Raw genomic sequence first — 13,807 nt, 5'->3', positions numbered from 1 at the left:
TTAATTATTATTTTTGATTCTAAATGTGTTATAATAATTACATTAAAGTTTAGACCGGATTTTGCAGCCGCTTGGATGAATTTAGGCATCGTCCTGGCTGCGCTTAGGCAATTTAATGAATCCAAGAACTGTTATGAAAAGTCTTTATCATACAGACGTAATTGCCCGGACTGTTTTTACAATTTAGGCCTCTTGGTATTTTACTAGTTTTTTACGAATCAATTTAAACGATATTAAGACATTTACTAATTCAAAAATATTTATTATTTAAGTACTTAGAGCAAAAGATGTATCCAAGGGCGATGGAAGCATGGACAGAAACACTCAGACTAGATAAAAAGCATCGCAGAGCTTGGATAAATACTATCAGAATCTTAGATGACATGGGTAAAATTTTAATTTAATTTACTTAATCTATTATTAAGTTCATAATTAATATATGTTGAATTGGTGCAGGAAAACAAGAGAAAGCTTTGAGAGAAGGTGAAAAGGCTAAAAAAATTCTTCCGGATGATGCAACGATTCGTTTAAATATTGCTAATATCTTGGGAAAATTAGAACGATTTGAAAAAGCTGAAGCTGAATTTAAACGAGCGGCTGAGTTGGGTCCTACAAATCCAACAATTTTTACAAATCTCGGTAGGAAAAAATTAATTTTTTAATCAATTTTAATAATGAAATTTATTAATTAATAAACTTTAATCATAGGTGTCCTCTATCATCGCTGGCATAAACTTGAGAAAGCTAAAGAAATGTATGCCAAAGCGTTAGAAATCAATCCAAATGCTCAAAGTGCTAAAAATAATATGAAAAAACTAGAAAATTTGATACGAAAACAAAAATTTAAAGGTTTATAAAATAAAGTTCAATAATAATGTGCAATATAATTATAAAATAATTTATTTATCTATTATTTATCTATTATTACTACTCTGATTTGAAGTTGTTAATCATTTTCATCAGTTCAGGGTCATATGGCCAGCGGTAAGCTTTAAAGTTGCCGATTTTTTTATTATCCTTGTAATTAAAAGACAAAAAACATTTATCACAAAAGAAAAAGGAATCATGAGGTACTCGGTCACTGTCAAATGTTACCCACTGGACAATTCGCTCGCAAATCATACATGAAGGCTGTTTGCTTGGTTTTGCACGATAAATTCTTGGGTAATTAGCGATTGCCAAATCATCATCACGAGCTACAAACCTGGCGTCGCTAAAAACAATCAGATGCTCGCAGTTTCCTTGATGCTGGTAGACCCAAGGGTATCCAAATTTGACGACTAGTGAACCTAATGTGGTGTCTTCCATTTTGGCTACATTAAATGGACCCAAGTTGCGTTTTTCAGCCCACTCGCGTATCGGTAAACTGTTGTCATGGTTTGTTGGATCCCTTGTGTCATTGTAAAAAGTATTTTCAATATAAAAAAATGACGACTTATACAATTCTTTGTTGGAGACTTCAGTGTACTCTTGAGGATTATCACTACTTTCTCTCGAGAGAGATAAATCTGATATACAGTGAATTTCATCACGCAAATCAGCTAACGTTTGACAGTCCAGTACTCCTATTAAGTGCATTAATGATATCCGTTGATGTCTTACAGGATATTCTTTCCTATGATAATCAAATGGATTGTATACTCTTATAAATATAATCATATTTTTTCCAGGTACTGCACCAGGACCGCTCATTATCGGTTCATTATATCTAACAATCAATTCACTTTGATACTTTAACGATGGTCTGAATATTTTTGGCAAATATTCCATATACTTGTCTTTCAACAGTTTTAATGTCTGTAAATTTGTGTCGTTGACTATTTTTTTAGCTTCGAGCTTTGGTATCACTCGTCGATGACCAGTGACCGCTGACTCTTCATCTACATCCAGCTTATCAGTACTATAAAAAAAAAAAAAATTATTTACCAAAAACTATATTTGTACAAATTATAAATTAAAAAATAAATTATATTACCTGATACTCTCGTGTAATTCAGTCAATTGTGCTTTGTTCATAGGTATCTTTGTACGTAATTGTTCATTGGCCCCTTCGAACTGATTAAAATACTCAGCGATATTTAATTTTGAAGACGCGTTTGCTGTATATGATTGATATATGTGTTCCATTGTGATAAACTATAATAATCAAGAAAATAAACAAGTATTTGAATTTTCTCCAGCAATTTCAATTACCACATTGTGTTTATTTATATGTACGAATGTACAACCACCTGCACCAACCTGAAGAACTAAAAATACGAGAAAACAGTGGGTGATATTATCAACAGATATCAAGAAATGTATATTATATCTCCATATATATATGTGTATATATCTCCACAGATTCGGTAGAATCTGGCGCCAAGTTCCGTTTAAAAATCCCGTTGTAAACGGAGCGCCAGACTACTGACTGTGTTTACTGTAAGCAGAACGGTTTTTTGGAGTCGCGAAATTTTATTTAATTCTGCGGTACTTTTTTGACCTAATTTGTTAATTATAAGAGTAATTAATAATTTAATTTACCGTATTAATTAATTATATTCACTTATAACAATTTATTCACTTAAAATTATTAAATTTTATTAGCACATACTATAGCTCGCTCACGAATTCAGATCCTGAATTTTTTTCGATGGGGAATATCAGCGCCACAGACTAGATAAAATAAAAATGTGTAGTAATCCTTCCTATAGACACGCAACTACAGTAAAAAAAAGTGATTCATAGCTTGCATCTATGGCCGCCAAGGTGCACTGGAATTACATCTACATAAACTGTAGCTTCAAGGGGATAGTTTGCAGTAAAAAATGCACTCAACACGAGATTTAAGTTGTTATCAATTGTAAATTTTCATTATAATTACAAAAAATACTAAAATCCGAACAAAAACAGTTTCACTGTAAAAAAGTCGCGCCAAGTCCACGTTCATAAGACTATTAGGAAAAAAAAATTTTTTTTCTTTACAAAGATACAAAATAAAAATAAAAAATCCAAGTAACCGATATGATTGTTTATGATTTTCGGAAATTAAAAAATTTTATTGTAAATTTAAAAATTTTAAAAATTTTAGAACGTACTTGGTGTGCGTCATTGTGTATTTCAATTTTTTTTAAAGTCCTAGTAAATAGATTTTACGAATTTCATTAAAAGTAAAATATTTTGCAACCACGCACACTAAATACGTTCTAAAATTTTTTTTTTAATTTTTAAATTTACAATAAAATTTTTTTTAATTTCCGAAAATAATAAACAATCATATCGGTTACTTGGATTTTTTTATTTTTTTAATTTGTATCTTTTTGTAAAGAAAAAAAAAAATTTTTTTTTCCTAATAGTCTTATGAACGTGGACTTGGCGCGACTTTTTTACAGTGAAACTGTTTTTGTTCGGATCTTTATAAACTAGAGTTCATGACGATATAATTCTTATCCATACCTTGCAATTGTTCATTGCGAATATTCACAGTATATTTTTTTCGTTATAACTTTATAGGTATGTCATAATGAGAATATATATCAAAACTATACATTTTAAGTTGTTTGGTACTGCTGCTGTCTAAAATAATCAACCACTGTACGGACACTCATCAAGAGTTTTTGTCAGATTTTTTTTTTTGTTGATTACAAGTGTGCAGTCTTGGTTTTTAGTGTGTCTAGACTTTTTGTAAACTTGACTAGACTGTAGACAAGCTACAACGTCGCTTTTAATTATTCATATTATATTATAGATATACAGATGCTTACTCACACACTTACATACGTTCACTTGTATCATATGTAGGTGATTACAGGCAAGAGGAATAGGCATACAATTAAATGTAGTACATGAATCGACAATCAACGCAATTGATTAAACTACTGGTACGGATACAGAGATCGCATCATACTTATCGATATCGATACAACATCGTTCCGTCATTAATCGTTAGTGTGTATATGTATTGTATTTGTGTATGTATATTTAGTGTCTTGTAAGTTGGTTGTAACGAGTAACGACGACAAGACCTACGAGATACGAAACATCCGGGCAGTTTAGTGTCAAATGCGACAAGTGTAGACAGTGTTTTAGTAGTGATTAAATAACAATATTGAGGTTACTGAGGGTTTTATTATTTTTAAATATTATTATTATTATTATTATTATATTTTAGTTGGTTAATATTCATTAGATATTTAAATAAATAATTAACAATGGCAAAGACATATGATTATTTATTCAAATTGCTTTTAATTGGAGATTCGGGTGTTGGAAAAACTTGTGTGCTCTTTAGGTTTTCTGAAGATGCATTCAACACAACCTTCATTTCTACCATTGGTACGTTTTACATTTTATTTATTTTTATATTTATATATTATGCATCACTAACTAATGTAATTATAATTATTATTCGTAATGTGGACTTGATCTTGCCAAGTCATTTAAATAATCCGTTATTTTTTAGGAACATAAAATAATAAACTAAATATATTTATGTGTTATTATTATTAGTGGCACACCCTTTGGCGGAAATATTTTATACGCTTTTATTATTATTTATAATTATTTTTTCTTTATTTTTATAAGATGAAATAAGTACAAAGCAGGATTGCTGGGTCGGCTAAGTTTTAGAATAAAGTAATTCGCCAATGAACAAAGACTACGTTGTATCGTTAATGTATAAGTTTCTATGATACATGCATAATTAAACTTTTCTTACAGAATACAGAATAGTAGCTGTAGTATTAAATTACTTATATTAAGTACACACATACTTTGTTATATTATGCATACTACGAGTTTGTACGTATACAAACATAAATTGTTAATCAACATCAACAATGTTCACATTAATATATAATGACAAATCTTACTTTAAATATTGTGGTTGCTTGATTTGTCATTTATTATTTATATCTATGTCTATTATTTTGGCTTATAATTATATATACATTAACTTTTTGTTTTTTGTTACAGGAATCGATTTTAAAATACGCACAATTGAATTAGATGGTAAAAAAATAAAACTACAAATATGGTAATTGAATTTTATTTTTTTAATTTTAAGTAAAATTTATCTTACTTTGCGTAAATAATTGGACATTTAATTTTAATTGATGCACACAGGGATACTGCTGGCCAGGAACGTTTTCGTACAATTACAACAGCTTATTATCGTGGAGCTATGGGTATAATGCTTGTTTATGATGTAACAAATGAAAAGAGTTTTGAGAATATCAAAAACTGGATTCGTAACATTGAAGAAAATGCATCGGCGGACGTTGAAAAAATGTTACTAGGTAATAAATGTGAATTGACTGACAGGAGACAAGTGTCGAAAGAGAGAGGCGAACAATTAGCTGTTGAATATGGTATTAAATTCATGGAGACTTCGGCTAAATCAAGTATCAATGTCGAGGAGGCTTTTTACACACTAGCACGTGATATTAAAGCTAAAATGGAGAAGAAATTGGTAAGATTTTTAATTACGGTTTTTCATTATTATTTTTATTCATAATAATAATAATAATAATAATAATAATAATAATAATAATAATAATAATAATAATAATAATAATTATAATCATAATAGTGATAATGATAATTATAATAAGAACAAGATTGATAATTGAATCGATCTTGTTGGGAAATCATATTTTTTGAAATTTTTATTTCTTAATTCTTGGTAGTTGGAGTAATTGAATATATAGAATTTGTGTCACTGGCTTTATCAGATAGAATGCGTCATATTTTAATTTTTTTTATATCGAATTACTAATTATTATTTCTCTGTTTCCTATGTCTTTATCTGTTTGTGATGCGGGTCTATTACGGAAGAAGGTAAAATTCTATTGGCTAAGTGGTGATTGAATTTTTTCATTAAAAAGCTTCATGATTCATTCAATTTAATAGCTTTTATTTCTTTTTTCACTTCGTTTTACTTATTGTGCATGTTAAAAACTGATAATAATTATGTAAAAGTGGAATTGTGTTTTTATGTTATAAATCATTTTTTTTTGCTTAGTGAATTGACTGATGAGAAAGTGAACGCTTAAATTTAATATTCTTCATCATAAAATTTTAAAGAGGGAAATTAGTTTGAAAGCGGGTTATTTATTTATTTATTGTTGAGAGTTTTTTCTGTTCGACAATCGCTTGAATATACACTGCTTTGTTTATCTTTGTTCATTAATTGTGAGTCAGATAAATGATTGAGAGAACTTTGTTAAAATATTGTACTTTTATTATGTTGATAAAAGTGAAATCCTACTTAAACATAATTATATGAATGTTTAATTTTATAATTTTTGTGTGAATTTTAATAAAATTAATTGACGAAAAATAATTTATTATTAATATTTAATTTTTTCTTTAATAGGAGGCATCGAATCCACCAAAAAGCGGCGGAAATCAACTAAAAGCATCAGAACCAGCGAGAAAACCACCGAACTGGCTTTCAAGATGTACTATACTCTGACCCTATGTTGTTACTGTTAAAGTCATCTCGATGTCTACCGTTTTTAATTGTAAAAAATTTTTTTACGAATTTCAATTAATACCACCTAATATCATAACATCAACACAAAAAGCAAACGTTAAGACTGCAGTTGATAACAATCAGCCGTGCGATAAAAACCCTTGACGTATAAAATTATTCAAAACTTTTTAATCATTTTTAATAAATTGAAATCACAATCTTGTAACATTATTTTAATTAAAAATAAAATAAAAAAACTAAAAAACAAATATATATCGGGAACACAGGGGACGATGGTTGCCGTTGACCAAATCCACTCTTGCACAGAACTCTTTTTATTATTATTAATAATTAATTGATATTATTAAATATTAAAACATCTTACGGGTGGATGTGATTTTAAAGAGAAATAAAACGAACAAAAAAAATTTGATAAAATAAAATAAAATAAAACAATAAACATTTTACAATAAAACTTTCGCTCATTTCGATAGTACAATTAAACTAATTGTCAAATTTATATGATTAATTAACAAAGCATCTGTAATACCGTAAGACAAAAATTATTCTTCCTTTTAACGATTAAAAAAAGAAAAAAAAATGAAAAATTTATTTCAATACGACGAAACATCACTTGTAAGTAAGAGATTTTTTTTTGTAAGAAAATCGCTGATTGCATTTCAAGATGGGATTTTAATTATAATTACCAGAAATTATTTTATTATTAACTAATGTCATTAGAGTTTATTATAATTCTTTTTTACATAACTATTATAACTAATATAATTATTAATCATAGCTTTTACACAAAATTAACCCCTAACATATTGTGATGTTTCAGCTTAATGACTGTTGATTAATTTAAACAAATCACGGTAATGTGATGTGACTATATAGAACAAATATTTTTATTTCTTGCGTTGATATTATTACAATTATAATAATGATAGTACTTGTTATTATTATTATTTTTACTGTAAGAACTTCCTAGATGTTCAAAAAACACAAAAAAAAAAAAAAAAAAAAAAAAAAACATGCGTCATTCAACGAATATTACTAAGGCCGATGTACAATCACTAATTGAAGATCTCCTTTATTTGTTCATTGATGAAGCCTCAGCGCGTTTTAATAATTGTTTTTGCATTTATTTTTGTTTTACTTCATCTAGACTCATCTAAGCAAATTTATTATTAAAACTATAAAGATAAATTGACGACGACGACGACTATTATAATTATAATACATTTTATATTAATCCTATTAATCTGTGTTTTAATTAACGTTTAACCTTACATCTGCTAATTTAATCATTTAATCTTATTAATTATGATTTGACATTATTTGTTATTCATTATTCATCAGATATCGTTGACTCCATACGTTCCAATTGTCTACATAATTCATCTAGCTTTTTGTCCATTATTTTGTTGTGCTCAAGCTTTTCAGTCAACTCTTTTGAGTCAGGATACGCCTAGTGTAAAGAAAAAATAATTAATAGTATATTACACACCTAGGGAAGTAAAGTAAGAAATGTCTCAGATCACATGTAATTGTTGGCCGAGGCGAAGCCGAGGTCGACAAACATGTGATCTGAGGCTTTCTTATTTACTTCCCGTGGAGTGTATACTATTTTTTCTGCTCGACGAAGACAGAAAGGGGCAACTTCGTTTAGCGCAGCGGGCCGAAAGTTGACGCTTTCTGCCCGTCGAGCAAAAAATAATTTTTTGTTAAATTAGATTAAATAAATAGCTTACTATGATAGCTGGCGGACTTGAAGCACGTGGTACATAAGAAGCCAACATTATCTGTGACTGTGATAATTTTTCACGTAATTCTTGTAGTTCTTTATTATCATGTTGACTTTTGTCAAGAATTTCACGTCCAATATTATCAATACGATAATTTATTTGTGTTATTTCTTTAACAGATTTGCGGAGGTATCCTTGCTCTTTTTTCAAACTTTCAACATTACTGAAAATAATAAAAAAAAAAGAAATAATTGTTACTGTCAAGTAATTATAAATAGTAAAAAGAATAATTGAATGATCAACCTGTAAATTGTAGGACATAAATGCTTAATCTGCAGGCTCAAATCATTTAATGAATTTTCTATTAAATTATTTAATATTTTTTGTTCCGCAAGTTCAGCTTCCAACACCTGATTGATGCGCTCTAATCGTACGTTCTCTAATTTAGCGTTTTTTATTTGGTGAATTAAATTTTCTCGAGCTATTTGCGCATTTTCCCAGTTCATTTGTAAACGAAATGATTCCGATTGCTTGTGTATTTTTTCATTCTCCAATTGCGTTATTATTTCCATGGCCGATCTTAATTCAATTCGTAGCTGATCAGAATTTCTTCGTTCGTTTTCTAAACTTATTTTCAGCTCACACATAATATTTTCGTTTTTAGTCAACTGTGCTTGACATTTATTGAGCTCTTCCTGAAATATTCATCATGGTAATTAAATAATTACTTCATTTATCTATTTTCTAATACATTACCTCTTTAAATTGTAATTGAGCAAATTTTTCATGTAGCTTTAATTCTAAATTTTGTATATTTGTATTAGTCATTTCTTTGATTATTCTCTTTGTTTATTTATCAATTTTTGTGGAATTCTTTTCTTTTACATAAATTTTTTCAATTTACTATTTAAATCAATTTATCAATTGATAAATAATTATTTATAAATTGAAAACAATTAAAAATAGTCAGTATTTTTTACTTCTCATAAACTTAAGTAACAACTTAATTAATGATAGCAATCATTAATTAACAAAGATGAAATTTTAGGTTAATTTTAAGACCCAGAATCTAGAAAATTCAAACGAAATTTTCGACTTACAACTATAAGAGCCAACGAATAAAAATCTTCCATTATTCATTCTTATAACCCAGGAGATTCATTGATAAATACAAGTATTTTCACTATTTTTAACTTATCTTAATCAATTACTATATTAAAAAAAAATTTCAGTTCATAAATTTTGGGTCTATAATTACAAATAAAAGAAAATGCAAAATTTGTAATAAATTAAAAAATTTATTGAATATTAATGCAGTAAAAAATTTAATTTTCATAATGTCTATAATCTTAAAATTACAAAAATAACAATTATTTACAGTCTTAACAATAAATTTAATAATTATCCATAAACTGGATTTCAGACAACAGCAATATATGACCAGGCAATTGACCCAAAGTCGGCGACAAGACTCGGAGAGTTTGTTGTACCATATCGACTTCGGTGACACAAAGAAACGAAGCTATATTCTTATACAATACTTCGTCGTAGCTTTTAGCATATGACACTGATAGAATATGATGAAGCCAATTTGGTTCTGGGGTAACAGTGACTAGCTTAGTCATATTTTCCTCAGGTTTAGTACCCAGCGGTACACATGAATCAGGAACAATTGCCATTCCAATTTTGTAAATAGTGACTTGATTCCATTTTATAATCATAGGATGAGGAGACAATACTGTTTTACCAATACCGTAATAGTATTCACGTATTCTCTGATCTCTTATTTCTGGTCTCTGAGCTTCGCTGGTCTCGACAACTCCACCACTTTTTGGTAGCAATACAACTTTGACAAATGAGGGTAGACTGGCCTTCAGGTCACTACGTAGTCGGTCTTTATCTAAAACAAGAACAGCGTCGACTTCAAAGGCACCAGCACCGTGAACCAGAAGCTTGTGACCTTCATCTGGTACCCACCCACATGTATTGATTATTATTCCTGATATATTGTCCTTCTTTTTTTCTTTCATACGGTCAAAACAAATATCAGCTAGACGAGAAACTTGAAGATTGTAAAGTGCAGGATTGCTTTCTGGAGTTTTGTGTCCAAAGTGTAGAGCTAATGAGCCTTTTTTGCTGAATCCTTCGACCACATCAGCAAATCTCTGAACTGTAAGAGCTCCAATATTTCCCGGTATAGTGATCTGGCCTTGATCGACATCTAAATCAACGAGTATCGGGCTTCTTCCTGATCTGACGGCGTAGTTTAATAAAATGCGACAGAGAGTTGATTTTCCAACGTTCTTAGGACCTACTATCATTACAATTGGTCCACGTATATTGCTGGGTTCTGTTACCTCTTTCTTCTTAGCGTCATCGTCCTTCTTCTTGGCTTCTTCACGTCCGTTGATTTCACTAAGATATTTTTTGTTAGCTTCGTCTCTCATCGCTTCTAAAGCCAGATGAGCGTTTAAATAAGCATGCATTGGAGTCTCGTTAGCTACATGAACCCCTACTGCTTTTCCAGTTAGTTCAACCACGCATCCATGGTAAGTAAATACGGCAATCTGCGCTCCATAGCCAAATTCGTACGGATCCTCCTTGTTGACCAGTTCAGTGCCGAATATTTCCGCAAATCCGCTTTTTAATTTGAGTAATACTTTTTCTTTTTTATGCTTAACTTCAAATCGCAGTTCACAATCAGGATCTAATTTAAATTCTTGTTTGTCCATTTCTGAAAATAAAAATAAGTGAGTGTTACGGGTCTATTCAAATTTGTTTACTACATGCAAACTATTTTATTTCTACTCAATCATTATTTTCATTAACTTCAACTAAGGCTATATTGTAAGTAATGTAATTTTATTCGCCACACTAGTCATGCAGAGTAAGCAAATAAATTGGTGCAGTCATAATATTAAAGGTAAATGGAAAGATAGGATGTTAATAGTTTTATAAGTTACCCATTAAAGTAGACATTGTACTGAGTTGATGATAAATAAAAATATAATTAAGAAGGAAATTGATGACTAGCTGAAAATATTACCAGTAAGCCTGTGGTTAAAATAAACAAATATTATACATTAATTTTAGAATTTTTTTTTTTTTAAATATGCATTGTTTACCTGATTTTTTGATGATAATTCAAGTTTACCAAAAATTTTTTTATTCCTAGCGAGTAATGAAACTGAAAATGAATAATTTTTATTGATAAAATGTTAAAAAATATTTTTCGTTCAGTTGTGTACTAAATAATGTGGCTGCTTAATTGTAATAAAAATATAAATAATCTACATTTAAAAATTTTAGTATTATTATGAATAAATGATATGAATTAAAAAAAAATAATAAAAAATATGGATACATACATTTTTTTATATTAGAAATTTTAATGCTTAATTATTTATTTATAAATAATGAAAAGTATCGAAAATTCACAGTTTAATTTTATGAAAAAAAAAAAAAAAAAAAAAAATGAATAAATAAAAAAATAAAATAAAAAAACTATGTTATTTATCTTTTAAATGATTAGAGTGAATTGAATTAAACTTAAAAGTATTGAATTTTTTATAAAATTACTTACTAATAATATTTTGTTATTGGTTTCACGTTATTTTTTGATTATCAACATATATAAAAATAAATAAAACGTTGGCTATAAAGGTTATGATACGAGTTTATTATGCGCATGTGCGAAACTTTTGAGCGTTAGTTGTAAGTTTTGAATTGCGCGCTGAAATAACAGTAACCGCCATCACGCCCATGTATGCGCCACAGTCCGTTACAGCTCTCATCACGGAAGGCATTGCTCGTTTCTCGTCCGTAATAATGATTAGAAAATTCATGTTATAAATAATTAATAGCGTTCATAAACATGATTATTAATAAGTTTAAGCATCGGGTAACAATAATTTAAATAATGTATGAATCGTTCGATAGAATAAAATACTCTTTTCATTAATATTATTTTTGAGTCTTAACACTGACAAGCGGTTCTCGAATCTAAAGATGGCGTTGATGTAAATTCCCAATCCAAAATGACACAAATAATAATTATTTAAATAAAAAATTATTAATAACGTGTATATGAACATTATGATTAATGAGCTGATTAATGTATCGTATAAACTACTTTTTATATTTTTTTTATTTATTTCACTGAGTTGGTTGAAAAAAAGTCTAGAGGTGTTTTATTTTAAAACCGAGTGTTTTTTCTCAATAAGTTTTTTTTCAATCTCACGCGTGTGTGTGTATGTGTCAGTGATTGTCCTTGCTAAAATGAGAATAAATTATTGGTGCTTGGTGAGTGTGAAAAATTTATAAAACATTTTTATTTATTAAACATCTTTACTATCTTTTATCTTTACGAGAAGTTTTATAGTTTTTTAACATGACCACTGTTGTTATCTTAATTTATCTTACTACAATGATAATTGAGTTGTGAAAATTTATTTTACACCATGAGATGGCACCACAAGCGGCTTTATTGAATACTTTTCTCAATAAAACTAAGGGCCAGTTTTTTATCCTATGATAAAATATATCTATATATTTCATATGTATAAATATACTGGCAATAATAATTTTATCCTGGATAAAATTTTATCTCGGATTGAAAAACTTGCCCTAAAGTTAGCCGACGTTTTTAATTTTTTTTTTTTTCTTAATTAATTAAATTTGAACAAAAAATATATTTTAAAAATTGCACTTACAGTTTTTTAAGTTTTTTACAAATGAAATTTAAAAAAATTTTTTTTTGTAATAATTTTTTCAATAAAAATAAATTCTAAAACTTTTCAGATGTCGGCTTACTTAATTTTCATCTTTTCTCATTGTTTTTTAACACAAATACCATTCATATGTAAATATTTTACTAAAAATTCAAATAATGGCTATTATTTTCATTATTTTTTCCGTAGATTTTGATAACGTGTAGATAAAAATTTCAATTATTTGAGCAGTCATAAATCAAATTTAAATTTAAATTGAAGTAATAAAACAAAAAAGTATAAAAAATATTTATTGATGATAAAATTTTATTAAATATAATTTTACTTGAATTAATATTTTATTTTAGACGCTCATTAAGCTAAAAATTTTTTGTTCGTGCTCGACTTCATTGCGTTATTTCTTTTTTGTTGTTTTAGTACGTTGTCGTGTTTTATTGTCCGAAGGTTGGGCATTGATTGCATCTTTAAGCATCTCTACTATACATAATCTTCTTTTTATATCACTATTCCGTTTTATTATTCTATTCCTTTTAACTTTTCATATTCTTCTGATTACACTGTTATTATTATCTATTATATATTTTATAACTTTTTCTCATCAGAAAATAATCCGTGGAAATTATTTACTCGTTCGATGCGTCACTAATAATCCACCCGTGAATAATATATATTTAAAATTTTATCTTTAAATATAATTAGCTTAATTATGATGCGATGAATGTCACCATAAATTATTATTACGTCACTGAGTGAATATCCAATTAGCTGCTCGAAAGTATGTCGAACATGAAAAGTGTATAAAATTTATAGGAAAAAGCGAATTTAGGTTATCGAACAAATCCATACAGCCACATAAAAATATCCTTGCTTTTATT

General features: G+C 28.2%; 5 protein-coding genes across 7 annotated transcripts in view; 2 read left to right on the top strand and 3 right to left on the bottom strand.

The window, feature by feature from the left end:
• Positions 1-873, top strand: part of LOC123275016 (protein O-mannosyl-transferase TMTC4-like) — a 1,369-nt gene extending 496 nt beyond the window's left edge. The window contains exons 2-5 of the mRNA XM_044742891.1: positions 49-195; positions 273-387; positions 457-639; positions 709-873. Coding sequence (XP_044598826.1) covers positions 49-195; positions 273-387; positions 457-639; positions 709-857 — 594 coding nt within the window. The 3' untranslated portion in view covers positions 858-873. The remainder of the gene's footprint in view (positions 1-48; positions 196-272; positions 388-456; positions 640-708) is intronic.
• Positions 874-884: 11 nt separating this feature from the next.
• LOC123261085 (snRNA-activating protein complex subunit 3) lies at positions 885-3,553 on the bottom strand. Its single transcript, XM_044722573.1, has 3 exons — positions 3,436-3,553; positions 1,976-2,249; positions 885-1,900 (listed from the first exon to the last, which is right to left on the bottom strand). The coding sequence occupies exons 2-3, from the start codon at positions 2,125-2,127 to the stop codon at positions 928-930; spliced, it is 1,125 nt and encodes a 374-aa protein (XP_044578508.1). The 5' UTR covers positions 2,128-2,249; positions 3,436-3,553; the 3' UTR covers positions 885-927.
• A 343-nt stretch (positions 3,554-3,896) lies between these two features.
• Positions 3,897-6,873, top strand: LOC123261099 (ras-related protein Rab-8A). 2 transcript variants are annotated; one of them, XM_044722595.1, is made up of 5 exons: positions 3,897-4,314; positions 4,954-5,014; positions 5,104-5,449; positions 5,815-5,817; positions 6,356-6,873. In XM_044722595.1, exons 1-5 carry the CDS (start codon positions 4,191-4,193, stop codon positions 6,452-6,454), a joined length of 633 nt encoding a protein of 210 aa, XP_044578530.1. In that variant the 5' UTR covers positions 3,897-4,190; the 3' UTR covers positions 6,455-6,873. The 2 variants fall into 2 exon arrangements, with proteins under 2 accessions (XP_044578530.1, XP_044578538.1); XM_044722603.1 differs by lacking the exon at positions 5,815-5,817.
• Positions 6,874-7,377: 504 nt separating this feature from the next.
• LOC123261091 lies at positions 7,378-9,062 on the bottom strand. Its single transcript, XM_044722584.1, has 4 exons — positions 8,959-9,062; positions 8,506-8,897; positions 8,209-8,425; positions 7,378-7,925 (listed from the first exon to the last, which is right to left on the bottom strand). Exons 1-4 carry the CDS (start codon positions 9,028-9,030, stop codon positions 7,806-7,808), a joined length of 801 nt encoding a protein of 266 aa, XP_044578519.1. The 5' UTR covers positions 9,031-9,062; the 3' UTR covers positions 7,378-7,805.
• Positions 9,063-9,525: 463 nt separating this feature from the next.
• Positions 9,526-11,819, bottom strand: LOC123267807 (protein CLP1 homolog). Of its 2 annotated transcripts, XM_044732667.1 has the most exons (4): positions 11,786-11,819; positions 11,328-11,389; positions 11,166-11,256; positions 9,526-10,936 (listed from the first exon to the last, which is right to left on the bottom strand). In XM_044732667.1, exons 3-4 carry the CDS (start codon positions 11,179-11,181, stop codon positions 9,597-9,599), a joined length of 1,356 nt encoding a protein of 451 aa, XP_044588602.1. In that variant the 5' UTR covers positions 11,182-11,256; positions 11,328-11,389; positions 11,786-11,819; the 3' UTR covers positions 9,526-9,596. The 2 variants fall into 2 exon arrangements, with proteins under 2 accessions (XP_044588602.1, XP_044588610.1); XM_044732675.1 differs by lacking the exon at positions 11,166-11,256 and having other exon boundaries at positions 11,786-11,803.
• Between the last annotated feature and the right edge of the window lie 1,988 nt (positions 11,820-13,807).

The sequence above is a fragment of the Cotesia glomerata genome, linkage group LG1 (genome assembly GCF_020080835.1).
Source record: "Cotesia glomerata isolate CgM1 linkage group LG1, MPM_Cglom_v2.3, whole genome shotgun sequence".
NCBI lineage: Eukaryota > Metazoa > Arthropoda > Insecta > Hymenoptera > Braconidae > Cotesia > Cotesia glomerata.
The sequence above is the reverse complement of the archived record's forward strand: the minus strand, read 5'-3'. Positions and strand labels throughout refer to the sequence as shown.